The 16,792-nt window shown below is 48.6% G+C and overlaps 1 protein-coding gene across 2 annotated transcripts in view; it reads right to left on the bottom strand.

The window, feature by feature from the left end:
* The window catches only part of TNIP2 (TNFAIP3 interacting protein 2), a 39,761-nt gene extending 25,954 nt beyond the window's left edge, over positions 1 to 13,807 (bottom strand). For both annotated transcript variants that reach the window (XM_024745133.1, XM_024745134.1), the window contains exon 1: positions 13,721 to 13,807. In XM_024745133.1, coding sequence (XP_024600901.1) covers positions 13,721 to 13,792 — 72 coding nt within the window. In that variant the 5' untranslated portion in view covers positions 13,793 to 13,807. The remainder of the gene's footprint in view (positions 1 to 13,720) is intronic.
* Between the last annotated feature and the right edge of the window lie 2,985 nt (positions 13,808 to 16,792).

Genomic DNA, 16,792 nt, shown 5'->3' with positions numbered 1-16,792 from the left:
CGAGATGCCAGGCCCTGCCCGCCGCCCGGAACGTGGCCCCGCCCCAGTCCTATCAGGCCCGGGACCCCGGGCCTCTCCGCCCGCGGGTGACTGGCGTGTCCCACCCGCCCCATCGCCTCGAGTCAGGGAGCTTTCGGAGACTCGGGCCCGGGCGAGGAGAGGGGTCAAACGGCCTGCGATGTAGTTACTGTTGGAAAGGAAGGAAGGGGCCAAAGACGACCCCAAGTGTTAGTCCCGAGCGTGGGTCCGAATCCCCGGGCTGCAGGCCGGCTGGCCACGCCGAGCACCAGGAAAACGGCGACCTTCCACGAGCTGAGCCCAGCGAGGTGCTGAGCATGCTCAGACCCCGCATCCCCTCTCTAAGGTCGCAAGAACTATTCTTAGGGCGGAAGGCAGGAGGGAGCTGGCCCTTTCCCGTCCTCGTTTCTCCATCCCTTTCCTTCCCCCCCAGCTCCCCAGACCAACTCCGAGGGTTTTTCCGTGGCTCCACGGCTATTTTCTTTTTCAAAGTCTGAGTGTCCTCGGCAATGATGCCCAAGCACACCTGTGATCTTTCAAAGGTTCCCTCCCACAGACTCCTCTGCTGGCCCCTACCCAGAGCTGCCCTCCTCGCCAGATCCCCTGAGAGCAGCGTGGCGTTTTTTCCCATTTTTGTAACCCATACCAAGCTTGGGCTGAGCCCGGGGAGACACCCGCAGGCTGGTAGAATCAGACAAGTATAAGCGAAGACAGCTCACACTTCCTCGGCTGCAGAGGGAAGGTCAAAGGCAGTTGCCCTGCTTACCCCACAGGTGTGCTGTAGGGATTAGAGGATGGAGTGCAGAGTGCCTGCCCCTGTGAGCCCACAGTCCACGTGACTAAGGTTAGGAATGACACACTCTTGTTGGGTGGAGCAGTGATGGAGAAAACCAAGCAGCACTGGCCCCAGAGCTGTTAGAGATAGGTGAGTCGTCATTGCTATTGATGTAAGTGTAACCTCCCACATGTCACTCAACTGCCCTTGAACCTGGTTCTCACCTGTAAAATGGGCATCCCAGTCTCTCCTCTAACATTCTGGGGGTCACACGTACTTCGAAATTCAGAATCTTTGGATTTGAGATAGGTACATATAATTGGGGTCGCCAACATCCAGAAAGGATCCCACTCCTGGGATTCATGCTCTTGTGATCTCACCCTCTGACACAGTGAATAGGGCTGACCCGTGTAAGCAAGAGGATATCACAGAAATGATGGAGTGATTTCTGCCGCTGGGTCACAAAAGACATTGCCTCGCCCTCTCTTAGATCATCCCCTCTGGGGGGAAGCTACCCGTCGTATCGTGAAGACACTCAAGTAGCCCTGTGAAGAGGTCCATGTGATGAGGACATGAGACTTCATGCCGGTAGCCAGCATCAACTTCCCCACCATAATAATTGAGCTACCTTGGGACCACCCCCAGCACGCATCTTAACCGCGACCTCATGGGAAACCCTGGGCCAGAAGCACCCAGCTAAGCTACTTCCACATTCCTGGCCCACAGAAGCTGTCTGACATAATAAATGTTTATTGTTTTAAGCTGCTAACATTTGGAGTTGTTTTTTACACAGCAATAGGCAACCAGCAAATAGTATATTGCTCAGTGCTCCCACTGGGGCATTGGACAGCACCCCAAAACCAGATACATTAACATTGCTGCAAAGACAGGATGACCATTCAAACTAAGTGTGATAAAGACCATGAAAAGCCTTACAGCTGTTCAAGTCAGATGTCGACCCAGTTTGAGAAAAACATTTTGGGTTTCTGAGCTTTTTGGATTTCAGAATTATGGATGAGGGATGGCAGAATTCAAGCAACATCTGCCTTACAGGGCATTGTGAGGATTCGGTAAGTTAAGGTAGGAAGTACCCAACATGCCTGTGCCTTCAACTAATATCCAGGGACTGAATCAAGCACGGGGTTAACGGGCAAACATTCTAGGGACAGAGACAGACCTCCCTTCAAAAAAAAAAAAAAAAAAATTACAAGATAAGGAAACTTTGTATAGGAAAGAAAGGGGGGTAAAAATTCTTTAAGAAAACAAATAAATGAATCTTGGGACTTCCCTAGTGGTCCAGTGGTTAGGAATCCGCCTTCCAATGCAGGGGACGCAGGTTCAATCCCTGGTCGGGGAACTAAGATCCCACATGCCTTGGGGCAACTAAGCCTGCGTGCTGCAGCTACTGAGCCCCTGTGCTCTGGAGCTGGTGCACCACAACTAGAGAGAAGCCTGCACTCCGCAACAAAGAGCCCACACGCCACAACGAAGGTCCCACGTGCCTCAACTAAGACCCATTGCAGCCAAATCAATCAATCAATCAATATTTTTTTAAAGTAAGCAAAGGGGCTTCCCTGGTGGCTCAGTGGTTAAGAATCCGCCTGCCAATACAGGGGACACAGTTTCGAGCCCTGGTCCGGGAAGATCCCACATGCCGCGGAGCAACGAAGCCCGTGCACGACAACTACTGAGCCCGCATGCCATAACTACTGAAGCCCGCGCGCCTAGAGCCTGTGCTCTGCAACAAGAGAAGCCACTGCAATGAGAAGCCTCTGCACCGCAACAAAGAGCAGCCCCTGCTCGCCACAACTAGAGAAAGCCCATGCACAGCTACAAAGACCCAACGCAGCCAAAAATAAGAGGCTTAGGAGGAGAAACAGGATGATGGGACAGAAACAGAGAGGAGGGGACTCTCAGCTGCAACCAGAATGATGAGAAGGAGCCCGCACAGAATTGAGTCAGTGGGTCCTGAGCAGAGGGAGGACACGTGAGTCGGCCTGGCGGGGAGTGCTGGGGCTGACGCCCTAGACTGCGGCCTAGGGTGGGCAGGGAGGGGGTAGGGGGCAGATCTGGAGGGGTCAGGCCCTACACAGAGGTTGGGTCTTATTCTAAGAACAGTGAGAACCACGGGGTTTCCTGCAAAGGTGACCAGGAAGGAGGGAGAGGGGTGAAACGTACAGGAAGAGACTGGGGATGGGTTGCTTCTTCAACTCTGGTTCCTCCCCTGATGGAAAACTACTAAATCTAAATTCCTCCAAAGGTCTCCCTCCCCTGGCGTCTTACTTTGGGTCCTATCGGGGCCTGCGGCCTTTTCCTGGCCTCCTTCCCCCACTTTGTCTGGACATTGGGACTTCAGCCCTTGCTGTGATCAGCCTCTGGAAGCAGCTGTGCCAAGAAGCAGGTGGTGGAGGGGCCAGGGGCCTCCCCGGGAGCCAAGCCCATCCACTGAATAGTAGCCAGTGAGGTTGACCCCTGGCACACCTATGCCAGCAACCACCCTCACACATGCATGTACCTGCTGTCATGTTCCCCTACCCAGCTCTTCCCTTCTATGGGTCCCAAGGTATTCACAATGCAAAGTTCCCAGTTGTAGGAACGTGAATGGATTAGTCAATTCAGGCTGCCATAACAAAATGCCACAGACAAGGAGACTTAAACAACAGGCATTCATTTTCTCACAGTCTGGAAGTTGGAAGTTCAAGGTGCCAGCAGGTTTGGTCTCTCCTGAGGCCTCTCTCCTTGGCTTGCAGACAGCTGCCTTCTTGCTGTGTCCTCACAGGGCCTCTTCTCTGTGCACATCCCCAGTGTCTCTCTTCTTACAAGGACACCAGTCCTATGGGATTAAGACCCACCCTTACGATCTCATTTAACCTTAATGACCTCTGTAAAGGCCATATATCCAAATACAGTCACAGTGGGGGTTAGGGCTTCAACATATGAATTTGGGGCAGGGGTGGGGGACACAATTCAGTCCCTAACAGGATGCTGCTGAGTAGCACAAAGATTTTTTTAGTAAGGTCTCTGACATACGAAGGTATGTCCCTTCTGCCCTTGGAAGAGGTGGAACACAGAGAAGGACTAGGGGACAGAGGGTGGTCCTGGAGAGCCTGGGTGGAGCCCATTCCAGCTCCTGTATGGAACTGACATACCTGCCATGGCAAATGGAAGAACAAGCAAACCTCAGTCTCCCAAGTGTCTCCACGCCTTCCCAGCCAAGACGGCACAAGTGATGAGCTGTTCCACTGGGTACTCTTTTTACCGTTTGCTTTTTGTGTGTGATGTCCTTGCTTCTGGTGCACTGGAGCGTTAGAAAGAGCACCAGGTTGAGGAAAGAGTCCTCAGTTCTAGGGGCAGCTTGACCACTGCCCACCATTCTTACCCTCTCTGTGAGTTGGCCTCCCAGTCCAGCCACTTTCTCTGACCCTCTCCGACTCCTCACCTGCTACCCAGGTTCTCCTACGTCCAGAACCAAATCCACTGTCCTTCCTCAGATAATCTGAGACAAAGATATGAGAAGCCTGCTCTGCAAAGGGACCCAGAGTGAAGCTGGGTGGGAGCTGATACAGGGAGCATTGGATTTCCCCATCCTACAACTCTGCGGTGTTTGGATTTGTGCAGTAAATTGTCAGCTCTGCAGGTTTGTTGTGTTCAAACCCTGTTCACGCCAAAGAAAAAACTGGCCCCCCCTGTTTTTAAACAACAAAATATATTTTACTTAAAAATTACCCACCAATAAACTTTCTTTTGTACATCAGAAGTAATGGATTAATTACTGTTAACCTAAAACAATAAAAGTCAGTTATTTTTACCAGTAAAATGGGTTTACTCATGAGCAGCAAAGAATTGCAATTCAGGATATGCAACTATGGCAAACCACACGCAAGTCTAGTAAAACAAAGGAAAGGACACTCTTTTATAGAGGAGAAGGGGAAGTTGGGAGGGGCTGTTCTAAACAAGCAGTCCATTGGAGGGAACTGGGAGTTCAAAGTAAAGTGACTTTTCATTGGCTGAATTCTGACAGCCTCTCAGTAGCTGAGGTGTTGCCAGGTGAGGAGAAAATCTTTCTTCCTCCTGCCTGCAGTAGAAAAACAGTGTCACTTCCTGCCAGAGACGCAAGATAAGCCTCTTTCTGTTGGGTTCTGTACATTCATAGCTTGTTTTGTTATGCTTTGCTTTACTTCACTTTGCAGATGTTGCTCTTTTTACAAATTGAAGGTTTGTGGCAACCCTGTATTGAACAAGCCTATCAGCACCACTTTTCCAACATTATTTTTTTAGATAGAATGCTACTGTACACTTAATAGACTATAATTTTATAGTCTATTAAACGGAATTTTATAGTCTGTAAACGGAATTTTACATGCACTGGGAAACCAAAAAATTCATGTTACTCACTATATTGTGCTATATGCTTTATTGCAGTGGTCTGGAACCAAACCCACAATATCTCCTAGGTCTGCCTGTATTGATGTTAAGTGTTACGTGTGTGAGAGCTTCCCCTTCTGTCTTCCTGACTCTATTTTAGTAAGTTTCATTTTATTAATTTTCACCACTTCCCCCCCTTTGATCAAAATCTTTCTCTGAGGGGCTTCCCTGGTGGCGCGGTGGTTGGGAGTCCGCCTGCCGATGCGGGGGACGTGGGTTCATGCCCCGGTCTGGGAAGATCCCATATGTCGCAGAGCAACTAAGCCTGTGTGCCACAACTACTGAGCCTGGGCTCTAGAGCCTGCGAGCCACAACTACTGAGCCCGTGCACCACAACTACTGAAGCCCACGCGCCTAGAGCCCGTGCTCCACAACAAGAAAAGCCACCACAATGAGAACCACGTGCACTGCAACAAAGAGTAGCCCCACTTGCCGCAACTAGAGAAAGCCCTGTCAGCGCACAGCAACAAAGACCCAACGCAGCCAAAAATAAAATAATTAATTAAACTTAAAAAAAAAAGAATCAGGGTTTTTGTTTGTTTTTTACCAACATTCAGTGGCCTTTCGTCCATTGATACCAGGAAGGACCTTTCCTGGTGTTGTGTCCCATGCAGGAGTGAGAGTGCACAGATTGGAAACCTATTGTGGTAACATTTTAGTAACAAGGATGGGTAGGACAGAGATCTCTCGGGCATTTCTCATCTAAAGTCTGTACCTTAGAATAGTGAATACAGCAAGGGCATACCAAAACTGCAGGAATTAAACAAGCACTTTGGGAAGACAATGCCGGAATAAACATGGAGTAAGTAAACAGTATTGTTGTCTCAAAAGACACTGTTTGGAACTAAATGTGCTATCAGAGAATATAGCCTGTAGTTTGCAAATTCAAAGACTATAAGTTTGGATAAAAATCCAGAGTCAGTTTATAGTCCAGATGAAAGAGAGAGACTTCTGCGAATTCTGAACTTTCTAACAGGCTTGATCTCGACACCTTGGGAAAGCTGTCTCATCAGATATCATCTGCTTCACTTCCAGGAAATCTTTACCTTCAGGTCACCAAATAGTGTATGGGTCCAGTCAGGGCTTGATACTTTCTTTCGATGTGTCGCATGTATCCAGGAGTCTATTCCCTGGAGTTTGGTGGCACAAGGGTGGGTTAGCAGTACTTGCTAAGGGCCTCTCCAGTGAGACTGAGGAGAGTCCTTCTGGAGATGCCTTTTCCAATAGAAGAAATTTCCAGGTTGCACGGTGTGATGCTGAAGGTATTCGTCTCCTGAGACTGAAAAGATTGCTCTACAAGAGCATGGCTACTCTTAGAAGAAGCAATTATGCCTTTACAATGCTGAAGCGTATCTCCTTTTATCAGCTGCAGGTCAAAAGAGGGAGCGGCCTGGTACTTTGGGCATCCTCTGACTATCTCAAAGGGTGAGAGCTTACGAGCTCCAAAACGGGTGGCTCTGAGATTTAGAAGGACCAACAGCAATGGCTTTGGCCAGAGTCTTTGGAGGGTATCTACAAATTTTGCCAATTGGGTTAGTTAGTTAGTTAATTAGTTAGTTAGTTATTTTGGCTGCGCCGGGTCTTAGTTGCAGTACTCGGGATCTTCGTTGTGTCATTCAGGATCTTTTGGTTGCGGCATGTGGGCTCATAATTGCGGCGTGCATAGGGGATCTAGTTCCCCCACCAGGGATCGAACTCGGGCTCCCTGCATTGGGAGCACAGAGTCTTACCCACTGAACCACCAGGGAGGTCCCACCAATTGGGTCTTAATAGCACTGTTAGCACGTTCAACTAACCCTGAGGATTGCTGATGGTAAGCACAATGAAAGTATTATAAAACCGGCCAAACATCACAAACTTGCCGAAGTACTTGACCAGTAAAATGGGTTCCTTGATCACTACGAAATTCAAGAGTTTCCCCAGGTAGGGATAATCTTTTCTAACAAAAATTTAACCACAGAGAAGCAGTGGCCTGTCTACAACGGAAAGCTTTAGTCCAATCAGAAAATATACAGACTATGACTGAAATATTTGCATGCATACCTTGGAGATATTTTGGGTTTGGTTCCAGACCACCACAATTAAAGCAAATATCACAATAAAGCAAGTCACATGAATTTTTCTGGCTTCCCAGTGCGTATAAAAGTTGTTTACACTATACTATAATCTATTAAGTGTGTAATAGCACTATGTCTAAAAAAGTGTACATACCTTAATTTAAAAAATAATGTTGTTGGGAAAATGGTGCTCATAGACTTGCCTGACACAGGGTGGCCACAAACCTTCAGTGTGTAAAAAATGCGGTATCTGTGACATGCAATAAAACAAAGTATAATAAAACAAGGTATGACTGTATATCCATGAGATGGGGCAGCTGTAATGAATTCCATTTGCCAAATCTCGAATGACCCATAAGGCAATTCAAAATGAGAGCAGGTTGCCCTGGACTGTACTTGGGCAGGTGAGACCGGCACTCATTTTGACCTTATTAATATTTCCCACCAGGGACTTCCCTGGCAGTCAGGTGCATAAGGCTCTGTGCTCCCAATGCAGGGAGCCCAGGTTCGATCCCTGGTTGCAAACTAGATCCTGCGTGCATGCCGCAGCTAAAGGATCCCGCATGCCAAATCGAAGATCCCACGTGCCGCAACTAAGACCGGGCGCAGCCAAAAATAAATAAATAAATAATAAATAAATATTAAATATATATATATTTCCCACCAATATTAGTTCATGCAAGCCATCATTTGTCAGTGGACCAACAGTTCAATGCATGAACAGTGCCAAGGAGTGGGAGTCTTAGAATTTCCGGTAGGACCAGTTTGTTATTTGGCCCGAACCAGAGTTCTTTTTTTTTTTTATCAAACCAACAGTTACTAGAGCTCCAATATCGTTTTTCCTTTTCTGGGGCCAATTTTTGGGCATTCCTAGTCTGTTATCTTGGGGAGCATCTCTTTGGATGACAGAGGTTTGGCTACTTCCTTTGAGAGTAGCATTTTTGTTTTTTGTTTGTTTGTTTGTGTGTTTTTGCCACAATGCACAGCTTGTGGGATCTCAGTTCCCTGACCAGGGGTTGAACACGGACCCCGGCAGTGAAAGCGCTGAGTTCTAACCACTGTACTGCCAGGGAATTCCTGAGAGTAGTATTTTGGTAGGGTTATCAGTGACGTAGGTTTTTAATCCTCTATGTCAAGCTTATATGCCAGGGATCTTAATAACAGCCAAGGTTGCCGGCAAGAGCATGGCATCTAATAGATTTTGGATATAAGAGCCATTTTTAATCTTTTCCCCATTAGAGGTAAGGAAACCTCATTGTTTCCATAGCATCCCAAGCTCATGGTCTACCCCAAAGGCATACTGACTAATGGTATAAATGTTGGCGGTTTTGCCCTTGGCTAAAGTACAAGCCCAAATGAGAGCGTATAGTTCAGCCTGCTGGGTTGAAGTAGCCAAAGGTAAAGGTGCCGGCTTGACAATTTCAAGGGCAGGTGTAACAGCACACCCAGCTTGGTGTTTACCTTTGTCATCTTCGATAGGAGCCATCAGTAAATCGTGAAGAATCCGCACGGGTTAGAAGAGTCCCCTATAAATTATTACGGGGAGTCAGAAGGTGACCTGTCAGTGTTAGACAGTCCTGAGGTGTTTTGTCAGAGAAGGAGGGGGAAAGAATAGCAGGGTTGAGGTTGTTACAACGTGAAAGAGTCATGTGAGGAGCTGTTAGCAGCAGGATTTCATAGGAGCTGGGGCAACTGACCGGGAAGTGTTAAACGTGATGAAAATTCACAAGGGTTTCTACTGCATGGGGTGTGAAGGTGGCTAAAGGGGATCCCATGATTAACTATTCGGTGGCCTTTCTGATTAAGGCCTTAAATCCTGTCACTGTCTTTCTGCCTTAATCAGAAATGGATGGGTGGGTGACCTTCCCTATGTTTTGGGGTGAATATTCCACGGGCATTGCCTTCCCTCTCCCATGCAAAAAGGAAAAAGCAAAGCTGGTAATTAGGATGCCCAAGGGCAGGTGGTCTCATTAAGCTTTTCTTTAAGGCTTCAAAAGCTGTGTCATCTTGATCTCTTAATTAGGGTCAGGTTTGCTGGGTCTTAATAAGGCACACAGAGGCAAAGCCGTCAGTAGTAGCCAGCTAGCACGAGAAAACCTTGTAATCGGCGCTTAGTTTTAGGTTTGGGGAAGGTCAGGATGCCATGAGGCCTGTCCAGATCCACATGTCGTCCTTGTTCCAAGATCAAGTGCCCTAAATATCCATGCTGAGTTTGAGCAAACTGCAATTCTTTTTGGAGACTTTATGTCCCTTTAAAGCCAAAAGTTTTAGCAGGTGGATGCCGTCTTCCTGCAAGGAGGTTTGAGAAGGTGAACATAGAAGCAAATCATCTGTATATTGTAAGAACATAGAACCTGGAGAAAACTTTATATCATCCAAATCAGCTTTCAAGACCTATGGAAAGTAGGAAGGGCTTTCTGTGAAACCCTGGGGCATTACTGTACATGTGTATTGTTATCCTTTCCAGGTGAAGGTGAAAGGATACTGGCTAGCCTTATCAACTGGAACACAGAAAAAAAATCACTGCCTGGATCAATTAGAGTGAAAAATTCGTTTCCAGTGAGAATGGACGTCAGTAGTGTGTCGGGGTTGGTAAAAACAGGTTGTCGAGGGAAAACAATGTTGTTTATTGCTTGGAGGTCCTGGACAAACCTCCACCCTTGGCCCTTGGGTTTTCTTGCACATAAAGTACGAGTGTTGCAGGGACTAGTACAGGGATAATGAGACCTTGAGCCTTGGAATCTTCTATTACAGGCTTTATACCTGAAGGACTTCTTATAGGGTATTGATTAATTCTAGTTTTGAGAGATCTATTCGAGCCTAAATGGGAGGTACATTGTGGATTTTGCCCATAAGGAGGGTGGTAACTGATTCAGTAGGGATAAATGATCGGTGTTTCCCATCAGCTCCAGGGCCATCAGAGACAGAGCAAGTAAAAGATGTAGAAGGGTCATTTAATTCACCTGGTTGGCTATTTTGATGGCTCTTGTCATATTCTACAATTGTTTTCCCCTTTTGGGAGAAAGAAATTCTAGCATGATATTTTTCCAAGAAGTCTCAGCCAAAAAAATTAATAGGGGCAGAGGAGCTAAGGAGAAAAAGGTGTGTGTGTCTCTCAACGGGCCTAAACGAAAGGGAATAGGTTCACACACAGGAACCTGTTGATGCTTATTGGAGACCTCCCACTATTTGGGTCATTTTAGTACTTCAAGGCAGGGACTGTTTTATAGCAGGGGGGTTGAGCACCAAGAGTGTGGCTCTGGTGTCACTAAGGACACAGAGACATTCCTCCCCAATCTGGAGAGCTGTTTTTCTGAGCTGATTAAGAGGGAGGGGTGAGAAGAGCCCCTGTATTTCCTCAAAAACCCCCTTCATTAGGAGGCCCCTGGAAAGGCTGGTTAAAGGGCTGGAGATGCCTGAAATGCTTTAATTTATAACAATAATCTTTTTTATATTATTTATTTTTTATTTTTGGCTGTGTTGGGTCTTCACTGCTACGCGTGGGCTTTCTCTAGTAGCGGCGAGTGGGGGCTACTCTTCGTTGCGGTGCGCGGGCTCCTCATTGCGGTGGCTTCTCTTGTTGCAGAGCACGAGCTCTAGGTGCGCGGGCTTCAGTAGTTGTGGTGCACGGGCTCAGTTGCTCCGCGGCATGTGGGATCTTCCCGGACCAGGGCTCGAACCCGTGTCCCCTGCATGGCAGGCGGATTCTTAACCACTGTGCCACCAGGGAAGCTCCAGTAATCTTTTTTTTTTAATGTCCTGGTTCTTTGCAATTACAGCAGAAACTAGAATTTTGGTTTCATTTAGGAGCCTTCATTTGCTGGTGTTGAACACTAAGAATTTTGGCGGTCTTTCCTTTTGGTGACTCATCCAGTGTTGGAATGAGCTGATTTGCCAGATTAACTAAATCTGGAGTGTACTTAGTTTCCCATTCCATCCTGGTCTTTTTTTATTAGAAATGATCCCAGTTCGGCCCGTTAATAAACATGGTGTTAAAGGCTATCTTAAGGGACTCAACATCTGAAGGAAGATCAGAATTTTCTTTAAAAGTAATCTGAGGTTGATTAGAATAGTCATGAGAAGGTTCATCAGATTTTTGTGTGCAAGCCTGAATTTTGTTCCGATCAACAGCCTTGGGAACAGTTACTGTAAGTGCTGGTGGAGTTCTCCAGCAAGGGTTCCAGCCTCTTGCCAGAAGTTAGGGGTTTGCTCTTCTAAATCCCCTCCAGAATGTTTCCTTTGGGCTAATTTCACCCAATATTTGACTTGACCTTCACCAAAAAGCACGTGGACTGCCCGATATAGATCTGAGGAACCAGGTTGGTAGGTTTGAATAACCGTGTTAAAATCTTCAGCAAACCTATAGGATCCTCAGTTACTTTAGGAAACTTTAATTATGGTTTGCAATTCAGCCTTAGGCCGGGGGATGTAAGTAATCTCGGGTTTATTTGGATCCTAAGAAGATTTAACTTTAAAGGCAGGTTCTGATAGGTTCCGAGGAGGAAGACGGCACCAGAGTGGAGCCTGAGGCAAAGAAATTGGAGAGCTGAACATGAAAAGCCATTTCGTCTCTTTTTTTTTTTTTCTTTTTTGCGGTCCGCCGGCCTCTCACTGTTGTGGCCTCTCCCGTTGCGGAGCACAGGCTCCGGACGCGTAGGCTCAGCGGCCATGGCTCACGGGCCCAGCCGCTCCGCGACCACTGCGCCACCAGGGAAGCCCTTGTCTTTGCCTCAGTTAATTTAATTACGGCATTTTATAGAAAGTCCATTTTAAACTCTTGATAATGTTTGGAAGCCTCAAAATACCAATCAAAATAGGCATCCAATTCAGTTTTGACTCTTTCCGAGCCACGGCTATCTAACACAGTTTTAAGAAAGTTAAGTTCAAAAGTTCCTCATAAGAGCCATCGATGTGTAACCGAGTAGGATCCTGTGGGGCCCTCCTGGGACACACCCGCCCCCATGTCCTCAACCTGCCTCTTGTTTGTAGAAAAACTTTAGCCTCGTAGGCCTTCCCCCCGTTCCAAAGAATAAATTTAATCACAGAAGTGAGAAATGTAGAGAAAGGAAAACAGTCAAGCAAGACAAAATAATAATAGTGTAGCCATTAAACAAAGTCAAGGACCTTTAGTCCCTCCTCAAGGGCTATAGACAATATTCTGAGCCATGTCCTTTGAGCTGTTTTGCAGATACAGAACCCCCACCAGGTGGAAGAAGTTAACTGTCTGCTTCTCATAATCACATAGACCCCAGAGCAGTTGAAACAGGAAGGTTGACGATGTTGACTCCTAGTTACCTCACCACCAACCAATCAGAAGAATGTCCACCAGCTGATCACAAACTCCTGCGACCTGCCTCCCTCACTCTGTCTTCAAAAACCTTTCCCTGAAAGCCTTTGGGGAGTTCAGGTCTTTTAAGCACCAGCTGCCCTGGACTCCTTGCTTGGCCCTGCGATAAACGCTTTAGTTTCCTTCACCATGACCCCATGTGAGTAGATTGGCCTTACTGCGTGGGCAAGCGAACCCAAGTTTGATTCGGTCACAGATATTTTAAATTACTTTTGGTTAAATCAGTCAATTTAGTTAGAAATGCACACAGGAGGGACCGCATTTTCTGAAGATAAAATTGGCTGGAGGAATTGGTGGTCCAGTGGTTAGGATTCCACACTTCCACTGCAGGGGGTGTGGGTTCGATCCCTGCTCAGGGAACTTAGATCCCACAAGCTGTGCAGTGCAGCCAAAAAAGAAAACAAAATTGGCTGGGGTCCCTGAATGGGGGGTGCTCTCAAAACATTTACATAACTGGAATCCCATTTTTCAGAGGTTTTTCTCTAGAGCATAAAATAATAATAATAGTTCTTAGCCTGCAGGCTGAATACCAGCACAGTTCCAATAGAAACAACCCAGTTCCAAAAGGAGTCAGATCGAAGGCTGTCACAGTTCCAGTAGAAACAGTCTGATTTCAAGAGTCAGGCCAGGGACTTCCTTCGTGGCACAGTGTTTAAGAATCTGCCTGCCAATGCAGGGGACACAGGTTCAATCCCTGGTCCGGGAAGATCCCACATGCCAAGCAGCAGCTAAGCCCATGCACCACAACTACTGAGCCTAAGTGCCATAACTACTGAAGGCTGTGTCCCTAGAGCCCGTGCTCCACAATAAGAGAAGCCAACGCAATGAGAAGCCCGCAAACCACAACGAAGAGTAAGCCCCCTCTCACCGCAACTAGAGAAAGCCCACGTACAGCAACGAAGACCCAATGCAGCTAAAAATAAATTTTAAAATACATGTATAAAAAAATAAAAAAGTCAGGCCAAAGTGCCAAACAAGTAGTTACGGACAAAGCAAGGCCTTAACAGAAAGGACAAAGCCTTTAAACAGATCCCGAACAAGACCTGGAGAGCTTCAACACACAGCAAGAACGGACTCAAATCCAAAAGAGAAACTTACCCTCCAACTCGGGGGTCGGCGAGAAAGCTGTGAGCTCCTTGGGCTCTGTGGGTACCGCACCTGTTTGCTCATCAGCCTCTGAGTTGCCCTGGGACCTCCATATCATGTTAACCCAAAACATGAAAACACCGGTTATTTTTAACAGCAAAACCAGTTTGTTTGGGAGCAACAGAGAATTGCAACTCAGGACAAGCAACCTGGCACACTACGTGCAGGAGCAATAAAGCAAAGAGGAAACTCTTTTATAGGAAAAGGGGAAGCTGGGCGGGGCTCTTCTAAACAAAGAGTCCATTGGAGGAAACTGGGAGATCAAAGCATAGTTGCTTCTCATTGGCTGGGTTGTGACAGCCTCTCACTGGCTGTGTTGCAGGGCAGGGAGAAAATCTTTCCTCCTCCTGCTGGGGGGAAGGTAGTGTCCCTTCCTGCGGGAGACTCAGGATTCGTCTCTTCCCTTGCGATCTGTATGGATGTCCAGTGGTTTGCATGTGAGAGCTCCCCCTTCTGGCCTTCTGACTCCAGTTTAGTGACGTTTCCCTTTATCAGTTTTCACACTACCTCCTTAGAAATCCAATTCATCTCGGGGACTTCCCCGGTGGTCCAGTGGTTGAGACTCCGTGCTCCTAATTCGGGGGCGTGGGCTTGATCCCTGGTTGGGGAACTAGGATCCCGCCTGCTGCACGGTGCAGCCAAAAAACTAAATAAATAAAACAGTGGCTATGTAAATCAGCCATACTTAAATAATAATAAAAATAATAAATTTAAAAAAAAGAAATCCAATTCATCTCTCTCCTTTGCTGATTTTCTTCTTGGGTTCCCTCTTTTTTTTGGGTTCCCTCTTTGACAGCCTTACAAGATTTAAAAAAAAAGACTTTCACCATCAGCTTCCCCATATCCATTATATTTAGCAGACTGTTACATGATTTCCATTAGCCCAAATCACAAATAGGTGAAGTCCACTTGTTTTTAGCAAGTTTAAAATCCACACAAAGACTGGGTGATTTGGGTGTAATTTTTTTTTTTAACTTTTGGCTGCATTGGTTCTTAGTTGCGGTGGTCGGGCTTCTCTCTAGTTGTGGCACGTGGGCTCCAGAGGGCGCAAGCTCAGTCGTTGCAGTGCGCGGGCTTAGTTCCCCCACCAGGGATTGAACCCGAGTCCCCTGCATTGGAAGGCAGATTCTTAACCACTGGACCACCAGGGAAGCCCCTGGATGTAATTTTATACAAGGACTTCTTAGTGTGTAACACCGCCTTCCAGCTTCTGGGGTACCAGAGCCTAGTGGGGAGCAGGAAACAGGGTTCCCATCAAGACACCCTATCCACCAAGCAGAGCCATCTCGGGGGCAAGTGCTCTCAGGACTGGCCCTGGACCAGCTCCTGGGAGACAGCCCCTAAGCCCCGGGAATATCCTGCCTGGCAAGGGTATGTTTGCTCACCTGGAGGCCTTGGGTCACATCAGATAGTCTGTGCTAGCAGTGTGATGTATGGCAGGGGCTGTGGGCCATGATGTATCATCTTGACCTCCGGAGGGGCTGGAGGTTGAGTAGCCAGGGCCAGTCACATCAGCGCTGCCCACCAGCATCGAGGCCGGGTGAGCTCCCCGGGTTGGCAGCTGGGTGATATGGCTGAAAACCTAGGGGTGGGCCAGGCAGCTGCACCCAGCCTGCACCAGGCTGGCCCGGGCCCTCCGTGTTTGGTTGGTGACCGAGTACGCTTCTCGCCACCTCTACCCTGGTCCCCCTGCCCTCTTGCAGCTTGAAACGTTTCTCCCATGAGGTCGTGGATCCCCCTTCGTCCAGCTTTCCTGGCTAGCAGCAGGCGTTCTATGACACGATGCATCCTCTGAGCAGCAACGTGGGTCCTCTCTGCAGTGGGTGGGAGTGGCCCCCCCCAAAAGGCAGGTCCACGTCCTATGACCCCCAGAACCTGTGAATGGGACCTTATGTGGAAAGAGTCTTGCAGATGGGATTTAATTTGAGGATCCCAAAATGAGATCATCCTGGATTTTCTGGATGGGCCCTAAATCCAATGACATGTGTCCTTATAAGGGAACGGAGAGTAGAAGCCCAGACACACAGAGGAGAAGGCCGTGAGAAGAGAGTCATGGAGTGATGCGGACACAAACCGCGGAAGCGGGCAGACACCAGCAGCTCAACCGGCACAGTCCGCTCTGCCCGCCTCGGGCCCACTCTTGAGCCCCACCGCCTGGGCGTGGCACCCCTCCCCACTCTGTCAAGACCCCTGCTGAGAATGACAGCTCAAGAGCCCCGCCTCTTCACCCAGCGTCCCAGAGGCGGCCATCCTTCCTCTGCCCACAGCTCCCCACGCGCCCCTGGATCTCAGGTGCCCTGTGCCCACGTCACAGGGTGTGACCCTGAAAGAGGGAGGGGCCTCGGCCTCAGCGCTACTGGCTTTGTTTACCATTTTGTATTGTTTTGCCCTGATGCGTGGGACCTTCGCGCATTGGAAAGTGGAGGCAGACCGTGGGGTGGGCGCGTGTGTCACACTGGGATTGGGGGCGCAGAAGGAGGGGTGGCGCGCCCAGGGGGTGGGCCTCACAGAACTGACCGTGCTGGGTCAGCTCCCAGAAGAAAGGCCCTCCCAGGCCCAGCGTCCCTGCCCCCTGTCCACCATCCCCACAGCACCCCAGGGCTCCCCAGGTCCCGCTCAGCAGGGAGACTGCACTAGGGGCAGGGGGTTCCCCACCGCACCGACCCTTTCACGTCCCTCACCCCTCCTTCTCTGACCCCCGCCAGGACTCCCAGCTCTACCCCTACCACTCTTCCCGTCTTTTGTCCAGAGAGGTCAGGACAGGCAGGTGACCTGTCACTGGACACCAAAAGGGAGGAGGGAGCCATGCAGGAAACTTCTAGGCAAGGGACGGCCAGGGCAAGGCCTCAGTGGTCAGTGCTGGGCCTGATCAGGGGCCAGCCGGCAGGGAGCAAGCAGGAGGGGCATGGGAGGGACCAGACAGGGTGGGCATTAGGCTCCGGGCCTGGGTCTTCCCCAAAGCCCTCCGCAAGCCGTGTGCACACAGGGCTCCATCGTCTCATTCCCGCTCTCCCGCCCACGGAT

Source organism: Neophocaena asiaeorientalis, unplaced genomic scaffold (genome assembly GCF_003031525.2).
Source record: "Neophocaena asiaeorientalis asiaeorientalis breed wild unplaced genomic scaffold, Neophocaena_asiaeorientalis_V1.1 scaffold65, whole genome shotgun sequence".
Classification (NCBI taxonomy): Eukaryota; Metazoa; Chordata; class Mammalia; order Artiodactyla; family Phocoenidae; genus Neophocaena; species Neophocaena asiaeorientalis.
The sequence above is the reverse complement of the archived record's forward strand: the minus strand, read 5'-3'. Positions and strand labels throughout refer to the sequence as shown.